We start from the raw sequence: 15,804 nt of genomic DNA, 5'->3' as shown, positions 1-15,804 counted from the left end.
CTAACTTCCTATCTGCAATTTTCCTCCAAATCAATCTGTTACCTGCCAAAACAACAAGAGTCTTGGGAAGTTGAGATACCCTGCTCTTATACAGATGTTGGAGGTTTAGTTGTATTGAAAGTGAATGTGATATTCCTGGTCGAAACCAGATGACCACCTGTACGTATCAGAATGCACCTCCTACCTATCACTCCCTGATCCTTAAGCTTTGAACATATCTTCCCCATAAAAAATCACATTCTAATGTATCACTCCTGTACAAGGATCGAGTATTTTATGAGGTGTTACCATTATTGGTATTCCATCCACTGATGCTGCTCTCAGTACTTTTTCAGAATGGTGGTGAAATGTTTCTACAAGGATATCACCAGAATGTAGTTTTTGTTAACTGGCATGGATAATGAGAAAAACTGGTACATTTATACTGGTATCACATGTTTTGTTTCTTATATTATCAAATGCTGAATCTGCAGTATCAATACTTGGTTGAAACATTTTCAGTACCCTGTAATATTTGAGGATGAAGAATTCATGCTCAGGAGATATTTCATTTGGTGCCAATGATCCCCACAGAGCTTCACATTGATGCCCACTGAACAGCAAGCAATGGCTGCATTCAGAGGTGGAATGGTAAGGTTATGGTGGGCGCTACACAATCATCACAGCAAGCCTTGATTCCCGTACACAGACCATATGGTAGGAGACTTATTGCAATACTGTTGATCCTTGCATGTATGCCCACCAGCTGATCGATCCTGGCCAAGCAATCCAGGACCGCCCCTCTTGCTGAAGTCAAAGTAGTGTCAGACTATGAGGATGTCCCTTTCCAAATGTCGACGGGTCGCACTGCACAGTATACATGGTAGGAGGGCATTTGATCTGGAACATAAACTGCTCCTATACAAGATGCTGAACAGGTCAGTCATGATTCATGGCTCACCTACATGGAATCTCACAGTAGATTCAAACTTTAGTAAACTACTGATAACCCAAAACAAATGCATACAGTGTTCAACGCACCATGGTTTGCAAGAAACTTACAGCTTCACCGAGAAGCTGATTTCCCTGAGATCAAAACTTTCCTACGCAAAAGTGCTGTACTCATAATATTCTTTGCAAATGCTGCCATCCACCCTAATCCATTAATCCACTAAGCAGTAAAACACAGTGAGCACAACCCTGCAATACACAAATGTCCCCAAACCATACTGAGCAGGTAAGCTTTTTAAACCCACTACCAGAAGTCCAAAATGGGTGAGCCTATGGTTCCATACAATCCCAACTTCATTACAGTCTACCACCTAGTGGTAGACTAAAACAAACATTTCAGGACAAATGTCCTAAAAAACGTTACTGATATTTAAAAACTTAGTAGTAGTCAACAGCAGGGGCGTAGCGAGAATGGTGGGGGTGGGGGGGTGGGGGGGGGGGAACGCTAGAAAATTTTCCAAAAATCTTTTTCAAATTACAACTGATTTTTTTTTATTTATGTTGTGTCGTGTCTTCTATTTCTGTACTACTTATGAATTAGCGATCATTGCAGATGCTCAGTCAAAGGTTGTATGTGATGAGTAGTGTGTATTCTCCGTTACCCAACTCGGGTCTAGTCATCCCCTTCTCCTTCTCTTAGATTCCACTTCACCTTACACTATTACTCTCTGGTGTCAATCTGTCTATCGTCACCCCCTATCCATGCTACCAGATTCACATCCATTCCCATTTGCTCCAACTGTTGTAATAGTTTTCCATACAGCATTCTGTCAAATGATTTTGCAAAGTGCAGCAAGTATCATGGTGTAAACATTTCCCTTATCAATTCTGCTGTCACTCTTTTATAAACTGTGAGTAAATTACTAAGGCAGGACCTATATTATACAAAGCCATGCTGCCACCACAGAGTATTGTATTCCTATCTGCCTACTGCTGGATTTTACCTTTAACCAACTTTCCCAATACATTAACCTTGATTGTGAGATGCTAATTGGTCAGTAATTTGCAATTTCTGTCTTGGAGCCACCTTTATGTAATGGAACTATTTTACCTTATAATAAATTTGGTTTAATCCTTTATCCAAGTATATGTAAACAAAGTTTGCACCTGAAGTATCTTCAGGACTGAGGCAACTCATAGTAAAGGTTGACCAAGCTCTCATCATTACTTGTCTTAGTATCTCCCATAATGCAAAGCAAATCTCCTTGCGGACATGTATAATGCTATGCATTAAGGGAAGGGCCACTACCCAGACCAGTTTCGACCTTTATTGAGATCTCGTCAGTGGGAGCCAGACCCAGAATTGGTGATACTAAGGCAGAAGCAATGGAGAGGTCATATTTACTTATACAAGTTTCCAAAAGGTGTACCACCTTATTATTAAATTACTCTGGATTTAGAGAAAGATGTTGGAAGTTGTTTTTTTTTTTTCCCACTTAGTTAGACTATAAGAAATTTAGTTTAATCCTTTATCCAGGTGCATGCAAACAAAGTTTGTGCCTGTGCTTTGCATTATGGGAGATACTTGGTCCACCTTTACTACGAGTTGCCTCAGTCCTGAAGATACTTCAGACGCAAACTTTGTTTGCATACATTTGGATAAAGGATAAACTAAATTTATCATAGTCTAACCAAGTGGAAAATAAACTTCCAACTATCTTACCCTCTTTCCACTCCCTCTTGAAACCTTGCCAGAGCTGAGACTTAGATTGAACAACTTCATCCGAGGCACTGTCAATTCTCTTATACACTGGCATAACATGCAGGCCAACTTGCCATGCAGTCTCACAACTGTATTTTCATTGATTTTTTTTAATATGCTGAGCATCTTCTGTTCATCTACCTCAATTCGCACATCAGTCTCTGCCACATCATCAACTGCGAAATCTCCCTGACTGATACACCTTTGCAAAGTAATCACTCATCAATTCAACTATTTCTTTTGCTTCTGTCACCTTCCTACCATCAGCACTGATTAATGTCATCCTTCCATAGTCATTTCTCCTCTTATATAATGAAAAAAACTCTTGCATTTACAAGAAAGTAAATGTTTCTTGCTTGCACTCTGTACTGCTCAATGAGTATGCTGATTACCTTTTTCTTAATATTCCCACCAAAATGTTTTTTTTTTTTTTTTCCAGCTCTTGCTTTATATTTCTACTCATCCATTCAACTCCCACTTGGTTTATCCACCTGACAGTGTGCATGCAGTCCAATATTTGGCTCTCTCAAACAATTCCTGACTACTCCAAAGTAAGTCCTAAGTCTGTCATAATTGCCAGCTTTACAGTTTAACATAAACCCTTTCTTGGCAGACAATTCCATATGTTTAGCAACCTCCCAGAAGAACAATGGATGATCGTTCTCCACCATTCGAGGCACAGTGCCTACCTTGGTTATGGATATATCTTCTGACAGTATTACAAGATCCAGCATTCTCAAAACCCTGGTCCCCTCCAGGACATGCTGTTTCAGGTAATTATTCCTTAGCAACTGCATAAAATCCACTTCCATCTTGCCATGCCCCCTTCCCCCATTCCGCACTCCAACTACATCCCCCATAATAATTGTTTGGCCTACACTCGTGTTAATTTGTTGATCTTGTTATAAAAAATGAGCATTGGATTTAGGATTCTCTTTGGATCTGACGATGGATGTGTCTTGCTCACAGACATTTGAAAGCAACGAGGTTTGTCGTTGTGGGATATCTGCGGAAGATGCTCCAAGCTTTCTTTGAGCTTTCTTGCCAGCTGTGCAATCAGTGTTCAACTGTAGTTTATGAAAAAGTGGAAATCAACTAGAAAAGGGATTGCAGTTGTGGCAGCTGGTGTAATACACTGTCTCATGCGTCACTGCATCTCTGATAGGAGATGAGATGACAGTTGCAGAATCTAATTCTGTGAAAGAAGAGAAGATGAGTGTGTCAGCTTGCACGATTTTGCATCGTGATGCAGTAAGTGGTTGCCTATGCAAAGAAAAGTAGATATCATGGTAAAATTATCACACCCAAATAAGTCATCAGTTTCCCATTTAAGCAATGGAAGAGGAATGGTGAGCAGACAGTTAAGTGAGTGACAGTGAATGTTTGGGTAGGCATATGGTAGAAGGTGTGTGTTGCTTCCTGTGTTTAAGATGGAGAGATTATTGTTCTTGACCATACGCTAAACAACTCTTACTCTGATGTTAGCTCATGCATTACCCCACACACATTATTGTGTCTGTTTAAATCCCCTATTAAAAGTAAAGGGGATGGTAACTGCAATATGATGTCATCAAGGTCATCCTATCTGCAGTACGAGATAAGTAGATACAGCATATTATAAGAGATCCAACAGTCAGATGGCAACTGCCTCTATGCTTGTATTAAGTAGGCCTTACTGGAAAGAGGTATGGTTGCCGAATAGGATGGCAACTCCTCTATGGGCAGGTCGATCTGCTATCTTGTCCTTACAGATTTTTGTAATGCTGGGCTGTTACTAGGCTGGAGGAGTGTCCTGCAGGCAAAAGCACATTAGGTTATACTTCCACAAGAGGATCTTGATGTCGTTGTTTTATGGAATCCACGACAATTCCATTGTAGAAATGTGCTCGTTATTTATCTTTGGTGATAGCATCTGGCTTCCGATGTTGTGAGGTCTTCTTTTCATTAGCCTTGGATTTTTTCCTTTGGGAGAACTGTGGATGGCCAATGTCCATTATTTTTTTTTCTCACAGGAATATTCAAGACATCATCAAACTGGACTCCTTCAAGGACATTAGGTATATTATCTGTTTTTTCTTCTTGCAGGAGAATGGAGATATCCGTCTTATTTATTAATTGATCTGGTGGTATGTCCTCGATTCTCTGTGGCACACATTCCTTTTTTTTTTTTTTTTTTTTTTTTTCCCCCCTTTAACTAGTGGATTCATTTTAGCTATATCCCTGGGAATAAGACCATATTGATTTTTCTCTTTGATACCCTCTAAATAGACAGGAAGCATATCATACAGTTCGGAGATGTTTAAGTTGTAGAAGGCAGGATGAACATGCATGTTCATCCTGCCTTCTACATGAACATGTTAAGGTCCTTGTCGACACTTTCTTTACAGTTACCTGCTCAGTGTAAGATAGTTTACCAACAGATGTTGTTGTTGCTTTTGTTATATATAACCTCTTTGCCTCCTGATTTGGGATGGTGTGTTTTTTTAATCTCCTTTTCATCCTTGCACCTTTGGAATGCTCGGGAGTAGGCTGAGTGATCTCCCTCACAATCAGGGCATTTTGGTGTTTTGCACTTGCAATCTTCATGATCATGATCTTTACTGCCACATCAGGCACAATGTTGAAAGTGAGGACGATATTCCACATGGAAACCAGGTGATCAGAGCTACATATGTATGAGGATTCTCCTTACAGCTGTCGCTCCTTGGCCTCTCAATTCAGAACATATCTCTTGATATGTTCTGAATATGTTCTGAATCTCCTCACAATCAGGGCATTTTGGTGTTTTGCACTTGCAATCTTCATGATCATGATCTTTACTGCCACATCAGGCACAATGTTGAAAGTGAGGACGATATTCCACATGGAAACCAGGTGATCAGAGCTACATATGTATGAGGATTCTCCTTACAGCTGTCGCTCCTTGGCCTCTCAATTCAGAACATATCTCTTGATATGAGGAAGTCTCACTCCAATATTACTCCTTGAGAATAGTTCAAAGTTGTGTGTGTGTGTGTGTGTGTTTGCGTGCGGTGGTGATGTGAAACATTGATATTCCCATGATAGATGCTGCACGAAGGAGTACCTCAGATTGTGTGTTGTTGTTTCTATAAGAATGTTCCCTGAATGGAGTCACATGACTGATTTCGGAGATCCTGCCAACCCTTATGAATAAAGAACGATGAACAGTTTCCTGAGCAGACAATCACCAGCCGAGTGTAATATTAAGTTTGGTATGTTTATTGCTGCGATGGTTTCTGGACATGGGTGGGGCTTGTTGAGGGCACCTCATAAACTACAGGATGAAAATTTATTCATGTTCAGGAGGAAGTTGGTTCAGCACCAGAGATCCTCACTCAGTGCAGAGCCATACATGGAAAACCCAGTTTCTAAGTAAACAATAACTGTGCTAGGGAGTTGAACACCAGGGTTACTTCAGACACCATATCAGCACGACAGCAAGCCTTGGGCCCTGTTCCAGACAATAAGGAAGGAGACTTACAGCAACACCATTGACCCTTGTAGGCCAACCCAATAGCCAACTGATCCTGGCTGGCCATCCGGTACAGCATGTATTGCCAAAGCAGAGACCACAGTAGAGTGAGACTACCAAGGTCCCCCTTTCTGGATGTCCGTGGGTCACACTGCACAGCAAACACAGCAGTAAGGCATTGGATTCCACTGATGGTAGTCTGGAAGATAGGACAGTAAAAGACACAGGAGAAGTAGAGTGAAGGGGAAGAAAAGCATAGAAGAATGAGAAGGAAAAGGACCAGTCCCTTTTCCTTCCATGTAAGGCACTGGAAGGTACCTCACATGGTGTCAAAAGTGTACCAAATGGCCTAAAGGATCACTGGGATCTTAAGAAAACATACCAACTATGGATAAGGAAGTTATTATCCCTCTACATAAGGTCTCGATATGCTAACATCTAGATTATTTCGCAAAGATGTGATTGTCTGAATATCTTGGGGATGATTAAGTGGTAGAGTATTTAGGGAGAGGTAATTAAGATGTTTTAAAATGCTTGCTATCAGGCTAGATTAAAGGTTTGGCATTACAAAATTTGGTGGAGAAGGGGATATGATAGAAAGATGCATGTTGTCTAAATGGATTTTATACAATAGACGCAGAATAAAATTTTCAATACACAGCAAGAAGGGAGAGAGCAAGGGGTCATCTCTGGAAATCGAGTGTGGTTAACAAGGATGTGAGGACAGTTATTTTTTTACTTGGAGAGCAGTGAATGAGTGGAATAGGTTGCCAGATGTAAGTACACATTCAATGAATGAATTCAAGGAAAGGTATGATACATTGTGCAAGTTGGTGTGGGCCTCTTACGATGAGTCCTGGGAATATGGGAATGGTCAAATAATATTAAGTGACAAAAGCTACATAAATGATCACTGCAATGATGAAGATACTAATTTGTAATGCCTTAGATACAATTGCATCCAGACTACTAATGATCAGATCTTAAATAAGTTAAGGAGAAAGAGAGACAGATAATGAAGATGATGATGGGACTGTGGAATGCTGATTATGAGGAGAGATTCAAGGAATGCAGGCTACAAATCCTGGTGAATAGCAGTATGAAAGAGACATATGGTGGCAAAAGAATTTTAGAGGACAGATTCCTAGGAAGCTGAATTGGCATGTGGTCATTAAATGTTTCAGTTATATTTTAGTCATGGGAAATGATTGAAATAGGCTGCTGGACGGAATAGTTAATGCAGCATCAATGAATGAATTTAAAGAGCACTATGATAACTGTTGTGATTGACTGGACTTCCTGCAATGAGCACTTGCAGATATCAGTTTAATAATAAGAACATAAGATACATAATAATTAAATTGAATTATGCTTACCAGCAGCATGTCCTTGTCCATTATACTGCTGATGATCTACCACATCAACATCTTCTTTGTTGCTGCCACATTTGTTTTCAGCATTACTGCTATCATAACTACCACCTTGTATTTCTTCTACATGTTCTAAATTTCCATTTGTTTTTTCCTTATATCTCATTCGTTGAATGTATCTTTCTGGAGTGAGTCCCCCACTTGTAGGTTTCTTTCCTTTCCACAGAAGTGAAAGTTTTGACTTTGTTTTTGAGTCTACAGTAACTTCAAAGTAACTGAAATATACAATATCTCCCTCTTTCAAAATGTTCAATAAATTCTTTGAAATTTCTTTAGCTTGCTTTCCATCTATATAGACATCTTTGAAAAAAAAAACTAATGGCCTCTCAAGATTCTTAGCACTTACTGATCCATGATATTCTTCAACATGTTGCACAATCCCAGTTAAACCTCGAAACACTTGATAAAGTGATTTTTTATTTTTTGTTGAAGGTGTTCTCAAAAACTTGCTGTTTTTATCATAAATATCTATTTGTTGAATTTTTTTTCTTTTTTGTTCTGCTACTGGTAACCAGCCTCCAGAATCTTCTGATGCTGTATTTTCAGGCTGACTTTTGACACCTTTGAAGGTTTCTTTATGATTAGTAAACTGCAGTTTATCATCTTTATTCTGATTGTGAGAAAGACATTTTTCAAGATTATCTTCTTGTTTGGCATTGGCTGAATTTTTAGCACCATGATTACCATTCAGCAATGACGTAGCCCATTCAAAATGTAATAATTCCTCAGTATTTGTAACTGACTTTGGGTGCACTGATACATCATTCTTATGTGATAATTTCCAACCATTATCAACTGTGTGATGTAAATTATTTGTTTCTATAGGAAACTGAGATTGGTGTTCTGATCTCTTTTTCTGGCTAATGTCACAAATTCTGGGTTTAGGCCCAGACCATACCAGTTCAGCTATCCATTTATCGGTAATGCTCTTTCTCACTGCATCAAAATGAAAATTCCACCCATCATCGACTTCCCAGCGTAAGTTGCGTACTCTGTCACCTTGAATATAAATCTTATCAGCATGAACTGAAACTTGTTCTTCACCATTTTCTCCAAATTTGATAACTGCTATATCTTCAGATTGCACAAATATTTTTCCAGAATAATTTTCAAGCTTGTTATCAAATGTCTTGGGTTGCATTTCCTTCTGATCAAAATTTTTAGTGTAAGCTACATAAATTTCAGAACAATCACTCTCTAACATTTCAGGATCATCCACAGTCATTTTATTACCATCAGTTCCCCAGTCACTGAGCTGCTCTTTAAAAGAGCAATGCGTCTTACAATTAGACGACTCATCATCAGTTGATGCAGGTGTTGGCAATTCTGTAGAAGATACACAGACTTCTTTATTATCATCTTCTTCATCACCTGTTTCAATACTTTTGGATGACAGAACTCTAACCGCTTGCAAACGTACTAAAGAATCCTTCTTCTCAGTTCGTTTAGCATTAAACTTCACAAGATCACTCCTTTTTAAAATGTCATCAAGCTGGGATATCTTAGAAAGGTTTGGACAATTTCTGATATCTTTCATATGAAAAAACACACTGTCTCTTGGGTTACTACACCTGGAAATAAATCCATGCGGATTAAATACATTGTTTATCATACCTTCCTCTGTGTAAAGGAACGCATTGTCTGGTTCAGATTTTAAAGTAGATCTACTGCCACTGGGCCTTCCAGTATTTAAACCAGGAGCAAATTCAGAATCACCAAAATACTGTTTACTTTGTGGACGCCATACTCTTAAAGCCCGATAGGTAGCTGAATAATTACCGCCTGCTTTTAGTGCATTAAAATAAACTGTTTGACCACAATGAAGGTTCAAATTCTGAAGTACTTTTTCTTCTCCACTCTCAAATTTAGATCCATCAAAATATACAGAAGTAGAAATTGGACTGGTGACACTAATAAAACCATATGTAGGAAACAGCCTATATATTTTTCCTTCAGCTGCTTTTAAAGTTAGACTGCCATTTAAATTTTTGATTTCAGCATCAGAAGGATGTGATAGATTAATTGCTAAATCCATGGCATCGTCTACATTTGAAGCAAGATATACCTTTTCATTTCCATCTAATATAAACTCCTCTGGGTGTAAACAAAGAAATTCCTTTAATTCTGCTCGCATTGTTCCAAAATAGTTCCTTATATCCTCTGAAAGAGAAGATAAATGGCCAGTAAGATTCTGAAGTGATATTCCCTGGTATCGCTCGATTCTTTTTCTCAAAAATTCTATATATTCATTTTCCAGTTTTGTTTGTGAAGTCGCATTATTCATTTTGGCCTGATTAGAAGTAGCTGACTATGTTCGCAGTAATCCTGAAAAAAAGATTGCTAAGTTCAATGTATACACAACAAAAAGTATTATTTTATTTAGAAATAAACCAACATCAAATCCGTCAATAACCAGCCATGACATACAAATGACCCACTGCTTAATCTCCACCAGAAGGTAAAATCCAAGTACTGAAATGTTACTAGTTTCAATCTTATTACTACAGTATTATGATTACACAATCCCAATTAAACAAGTTTTGTCCTCTTTTCAAATACTACTAGTTACAGGCATCTCCTTGGAGTCCGAAGACTCATCGCAAAAGGCACACACTAAGCAATAATCACACAATACCTATCAAACTCTCCTTATATTCATTAACTCACACAGCACTCACAAACACCTCTGGCAACTCACTATACTCATTCACCAGTTTCCAAACAAAAAGAATCTAGTTTTCATGACCTTGCTAACCACATTCTTACAGGACAAGGGGTTACTCCTTGTTCTCTACTGTCTTCCTATATACAGTAAAATTTTCTTCACATCAATCTTATAAAACCCCTACATGTTTTATCGTTTCAACTCTTTTTCTGCCTTTCAACCAATTTTTGAATTTATCCTGACAGGGAGCATTCTAGAGACCTGTCACCATCTTAGTTACTAACCTTTAGATTCTCATCCTTAAGAAACCCAGGTGGCCAAATCTTTGTGCATATTTTTATGAAGTTTGGCACACTAATCATGGAATTTTTAAAATTTTTTATTTATTAGTCACCGTTTATTCATAAAACTACACTAACACTGCACTAAAATTATTCATATTATACAAACAATTTAAGACTAAAGTCAGTCATTATGTAAGACTGTATGTCTGTTGCAGCTGCACGACAGGGGTGACTGAGATGATCAACAATAACAAATGAGTACATGCATGGGTTGTGTAGGAAGAATGGTGTTCAGTATGTAGATGAATAGAGTGACTTCAATGGGTGAAAGGATCTGAATATGAACAACAGACTGCACTTGAATGGATCTTTGGTTACGTGTTTAGGGAAGGGGTTGAGAGAATGGATTTGTGTAATCAGGAAAACTGAGTGGTTAGAGTGAAAAAGTGAGTGTGAGGCTCAGGCTCTTTTCAGCCAAATGAAAGGGAAAATGGGAATGATCACAGAATGATGGATGGAACAGGATGAACATTAAAGGTGCAAAGGTACATGTAGGCATGAAGGAAGGCAGGTCGGGATTACTGGCACAAGGACAATTAAGGCCACATTAATACATAAGTAAATAAGCAAAATCTTATGTACAAGCAAAAAACAAACAATGCAATATATACATAAAAAAAAAAATAAGCAAATGCAACAATAATGATTTGTAAGAAGTTAAAAACTTTATGCATTTTGTCCAAGTCTGATAAGATCTCCTCGAGTGTATATGGCTCAGCTACAGTAGTATAAGATCTCTACCTGTCTTAAGTAAAGTGGGGGCACTACACAAGAAGAGAGCACATAAGATGAGTGTTACATTCCTCGAACAGACACGCATCATCACCCCCCACTAAGGAAGAATATGAGACAAGTGAAACTGATGCATACATAAAGCACCAACTTCCTCTCCTCAGTTCCTACATACGCTGGATTGCCAATGGTAAATTTTGGGTTTATTGATATACACTTTATTTGTTGCTCCCTGACAGGATAATTAACAGAGATCAGTTAACTTTATTTTTTATTAAATATCTGTAATCCATAAAGGGGATCGACAAACAGTAAGTAAAGAATGTTAAAGCTGACTCAGCAGCTGCATATGCAGTCTTGTTTTCCTTGATTCCAATGTGGCTGGGGATATAGCACAATCAAACATCTAGAGGGCGTGCCTTCATTTGATAGATTGTAAAATTCAATTGTAAAATTTGTTAGAGTACTACACATGGACTGCATACAAGAAAAAATATGGTGTGTAAAGATCTCAGCGAGTCAGTAGTGGTTGTGAGTGTGGAGCAAGCTCTATGGCATGCAGCTCAAACCTATAGTTACGGATTCAAGTAAGGTCTCACCAGAGACAATGTGGTCAGGAAATACAGCAATGGATATAACAGATGACCTGGATGCCAGCTGTCTGTACTGGCTAGTAAGAAATCAGAATACTCTGCTTTCTGTATATAAAAGATCTCCTGGCAGACTGATGTAGTACATAACTTCCTTAATTGAAAGGAATGTTGCCTACATCAATGCCAAAGGTTGTATAATCTCCTTTGCACACAAAACAAAGGAATGTGTGCAAAGAAGTAGTCTGTTGCTTGCTGCACTGAACTTTCCAACACAGAGGGAAAAAAATGCTAGTCCACATAGAATGGTTAGGCAAAGATTTTATTTTTAGGCATAGTTAAGTAATCAACGCTTCTGTTCAAGAGCAACTTCATTTGCTTCAATATAGATGGTCTTGTTAACTTGATTTTTTTTTTTTATTGAATTATAAATTAATTGGTGTATTTTTAGTATATGATTGTAGTTTTTAGTGGATTCATTATATTTAGTGCATACAGTAACATAATTATAGATACATTGTAAAATTTAGGTTGTTTTAAAAATGGCGTCAAAACTCCATAAAAACAAAGCACAAGTTACCAAAGATGGCGGTGATGGAAACCTTTATACAGCTGATCAGAGACACTGCAGCACCACTGTTGAAGATATAAGTGAGGATAACTTAACACTTGAAACACCACAATTAAAACAAATTATCAGACAATCGATGAGAGAATTAGAAAAAGTCGAGAAACAATTAAAGAACTCAGACAGCACAAGAAAAATGAACTTAACAAGAAGCAGGAAAATGTTGAAGTGGGTAAGGTAACAATGAATAATTATACTAACAATAAGGTAAGTCATTTAGAAAATTAACAATAAGGTAAGTCATTTAGAAAATTAACAATAAGGTAAGTCATAAGAAAAAAGTAATATGGTACGGTGATTCAATCATGTTGTACCATTACTAAATATAAAGAGTCAGAGGCTTCAATTCGGAGATGTAAAATTATTTAAATTAAGGGGATATTACATCCCACATTGTTTCAGAGCTGAATAAGGGACTCGAAGATAGAAATCGAAGAGTTTCATGCCGAATATAGAAACTATATACAGTTCGGCGAGTCCAAGCGTAAGCCAAATATCTGGTAGCGCAACATCAGGGCAACTCATAGCAAAGGTGGAGCAAGCTCCATTCACTGTTCTTAGTATTTTCTCATAATGTAAAAACATAGCCCCTAGGAGCTGTATTACCGTTCTATATTATGAGTGAAGGTCACTTCTCTAAAGTTCCCAGACTACCCAGACTGGTTTCAACCTTTTTTTGAGGTCTCATCAGTGAGTAGGTAAACCTGGATAATACCAAGTTTGCAGTGAACAGAACGGCATGAAACTCTTAGATTTCTATCTTTGAGTCCCTTATTCGGCTCTGAAACAATGTAGCATGTAATATCCCCTTAATTTAAATAATTTTACATCGCCGAATTGAAGCCTTTGGCTCTTTATATTTAGTAATTTATTAGGAATTGCCAAGAAGGTGTCCTAATAAATTACTAAATATAAAGAGCCAAAGGCTTCAATTCGGCAATGTAAAATTATTTAAATTAATGGGATATTACATGCTACATTGTTTCAGAGCCGAATAAGGGACTCAAAGATAGAAATCTAAGAGTTTCATGCCGAATATAGAAACTACATAAAGTTCAGCGAGTCCAAGCGTAAGCCAAATACCTGGTAGCACAACACCAGGGCAACTCATGGTATACCTATAATAAATTTAGTTTAATCCTTTATCCAAGTGAGAGGCAAACAAAGTTTGGGCCTGAAAATATCTTCAGGATTGAATATGGTGTTGTACTATCTTACCTGAGTACGTAGTACAACACCAGGCAACTCGTAGCAAAGGTGGAGCAAGCTACCAACACTCCTATCCCAGTATCTCCCATAATGCAAAACACATCTCCTTGCAGATATGTACAATGTTATGCATTAAGGGATTGGCCACTACCCAGACTAGTTTCGACCTTTATTGAGGTCTCTTCAGTGGGAGCCAGGCAGAAGCAATAGCAAGATCATCTTTACCTATAGGAGTTGCCAAAAGGTTTCCCATCTTTTTTTTTTTATTAAATTACTCTGGATTTAGAGAAAGATGGTGAAAGTTTATTTTTCACTTGGTTAGACTATAATAAATTTAGTTTAATCCTTTATCCAAGTGAGAGCAAACAAAGTTTGCACCTAAAAATATTTTCAGGACTGAATATGGTAGGATAGGAGTGTTGGTAGCTGGCTCCACCTTTGCTACGAGTTGCACTACTTACCTAGGTAAGAAAGTACAACACCATATTCAGTCCTGAAGATATTTTCAGGCGCAAACTTTGTTTGCGCTCACTTGGATAAAGGATTAAACTAAATTTATTATAATCTAAGCAAGTGAAAAATAAACTTTCATCATGGTATACCTGGTGCAACACAGGGCAACTGATAATAAAGGTGGAATAACCTCCATTCACTGTACTTAGTATTTTCTCATAATGTAAAGGCTCCACATTTACTATGAGTTGCCCCATGTTGCACTACCAGGTATACCATGAGTTGCCCTGGTGTTGCACTGGCAGGTATTTGGCTTATGCCTGGACTCACTGAACTTTATATAGTTTCTATATTCCGCATGAAACTCTTAGATTTCTATCTTTGAGTCTCTTATTTGGCTCTGAAACAATGTGAGATGTAATATCTCCTTAATATAAAGAATTTTACGTCGTCAAATTGAAGCCTTTGACCCTTTATATTTAGTAATTTATTAGGACATCTTCTTGGCAATTCCTATAGTAGAGTATGTAAGTTCTGTTCGCTGCAAACTTGGTATTATCCAGGTCTCACTACTCACTGATGAGACCCCAATGAGGGTTAAAAACACAGGTGCGGGACGAACCAGACTCTGAGAGGCTCTGCTCGGAGGTAGGTTTTTGCCTGTCTCTGAGTGGGGCCACCACTGAGATTATGGTTCTGCTTGGTGGTGGGGGGTGCCTGCCACAGAGTAGAGCCAATGATGAGAAGCTCTTCTCGGTGATGGGGTGAGCTTGTCACTGAGTGGAACAATGCTGAGTTGGGCGATCTTTTGGGATCGTCTTATTTTTAGAGCCCACTTCACCTATACAAAGGTTGAAACTGGTCTGGGTAATGACCGTCTCATAATGTAGAACAGTAATACAGCTCCTACAGGCTGGGTTTTAACATTATGAGAAAATACCAAGAACAGTGAACGGAGCTCGCTCCACCTTTACTATGAGTTGCCCCATGTTGCACCACCAGGTATTTGGCTTATGCTTGGACTCGCCGAACTTTATATAGTTTCTATATTCGGCATGAAACTCTTAGATTTCTATCCTTGAGTCCCTTATTCGGCTCTGAAACAATGTGGGATGGATGTAATATCCCCTTAATTTAAATAATATGGTGCCATCATTCTATATTGTGGTGGTACAACATGATCGATTTTCATGTAGTACTATCATATCCTATACATCCCTCAAGGGTACGTGTCAGGAATTTGATGATGATTCGATCATGAAATTTGCACTTGCCAAAGGAGTCGCTACTTCGAGATTCCCAGGAGCTAATATTAAAGATAACATAACAGAGAAACAGAAAAGCAAAGAAAAGAAAGGACATGGCAGTGCCTGTTGGAACTAATGATTTAAGTAGCAATAAGTATAATATGAGAGAGGATATGAAATTCGTGTATAGAGGCTTAAGTGCTGTGAAGACAATGTTGGAGGTTTAATGGATTTTTTACAACACTCAGAAAGGATTAAAAAGAATTTAATACTTCCTATATTTCGTCTTAGTCACTAGGACATCTACAGGGATTACAAAAA

At 38.2% G+C, this 15,804-nt stretch overlaps 1 protein-coding gene across 1 annotated transcript in view; it reads right to left on the bottom strand.

Annotated features, from left to right (window-relative positions):
* The window catches only part of LOC150097078 (uncharacterized), a 123,476-nt gene that overhangs the window by 59,038 nt on the left and 48,634 nt on the right, over positions 1-15,804 (bottom strand). Inside the window, exon 2 of the mRNA XM_090408305.1 lies at positions 7,562-9,940. Coding sequence (XP_090264431.1) covers positions 7,562-9,899 — 2,338 coding nt within the window. The 5' untranslated portion in view covers positions 9,900-9,940. The remainder of the gene's footprint in view (positions 1-7,561; positions 9,941-15,804) is intronic.

This window comes from Typopeltis vanoorti, chromosome 18, assembly GCF_054136105.1.
Source record: "Typopeltis vanoorti isolate ZY-2024b chromosome 18, IOZ_Tvanoo_1.0, whole genome shotgun sequence".
NCBI lineage: Eukaryota > Metazoa > Arthropoda > Arachnida > Uropygi > Thelyphonidae > Typopeltis > Typopeltis vanoorti.
The sequence above is the reverse complement of the archived record's forward strand: the minus strand, read 5'-3'. Positions and strand labels throughout refer to the sequence as shown.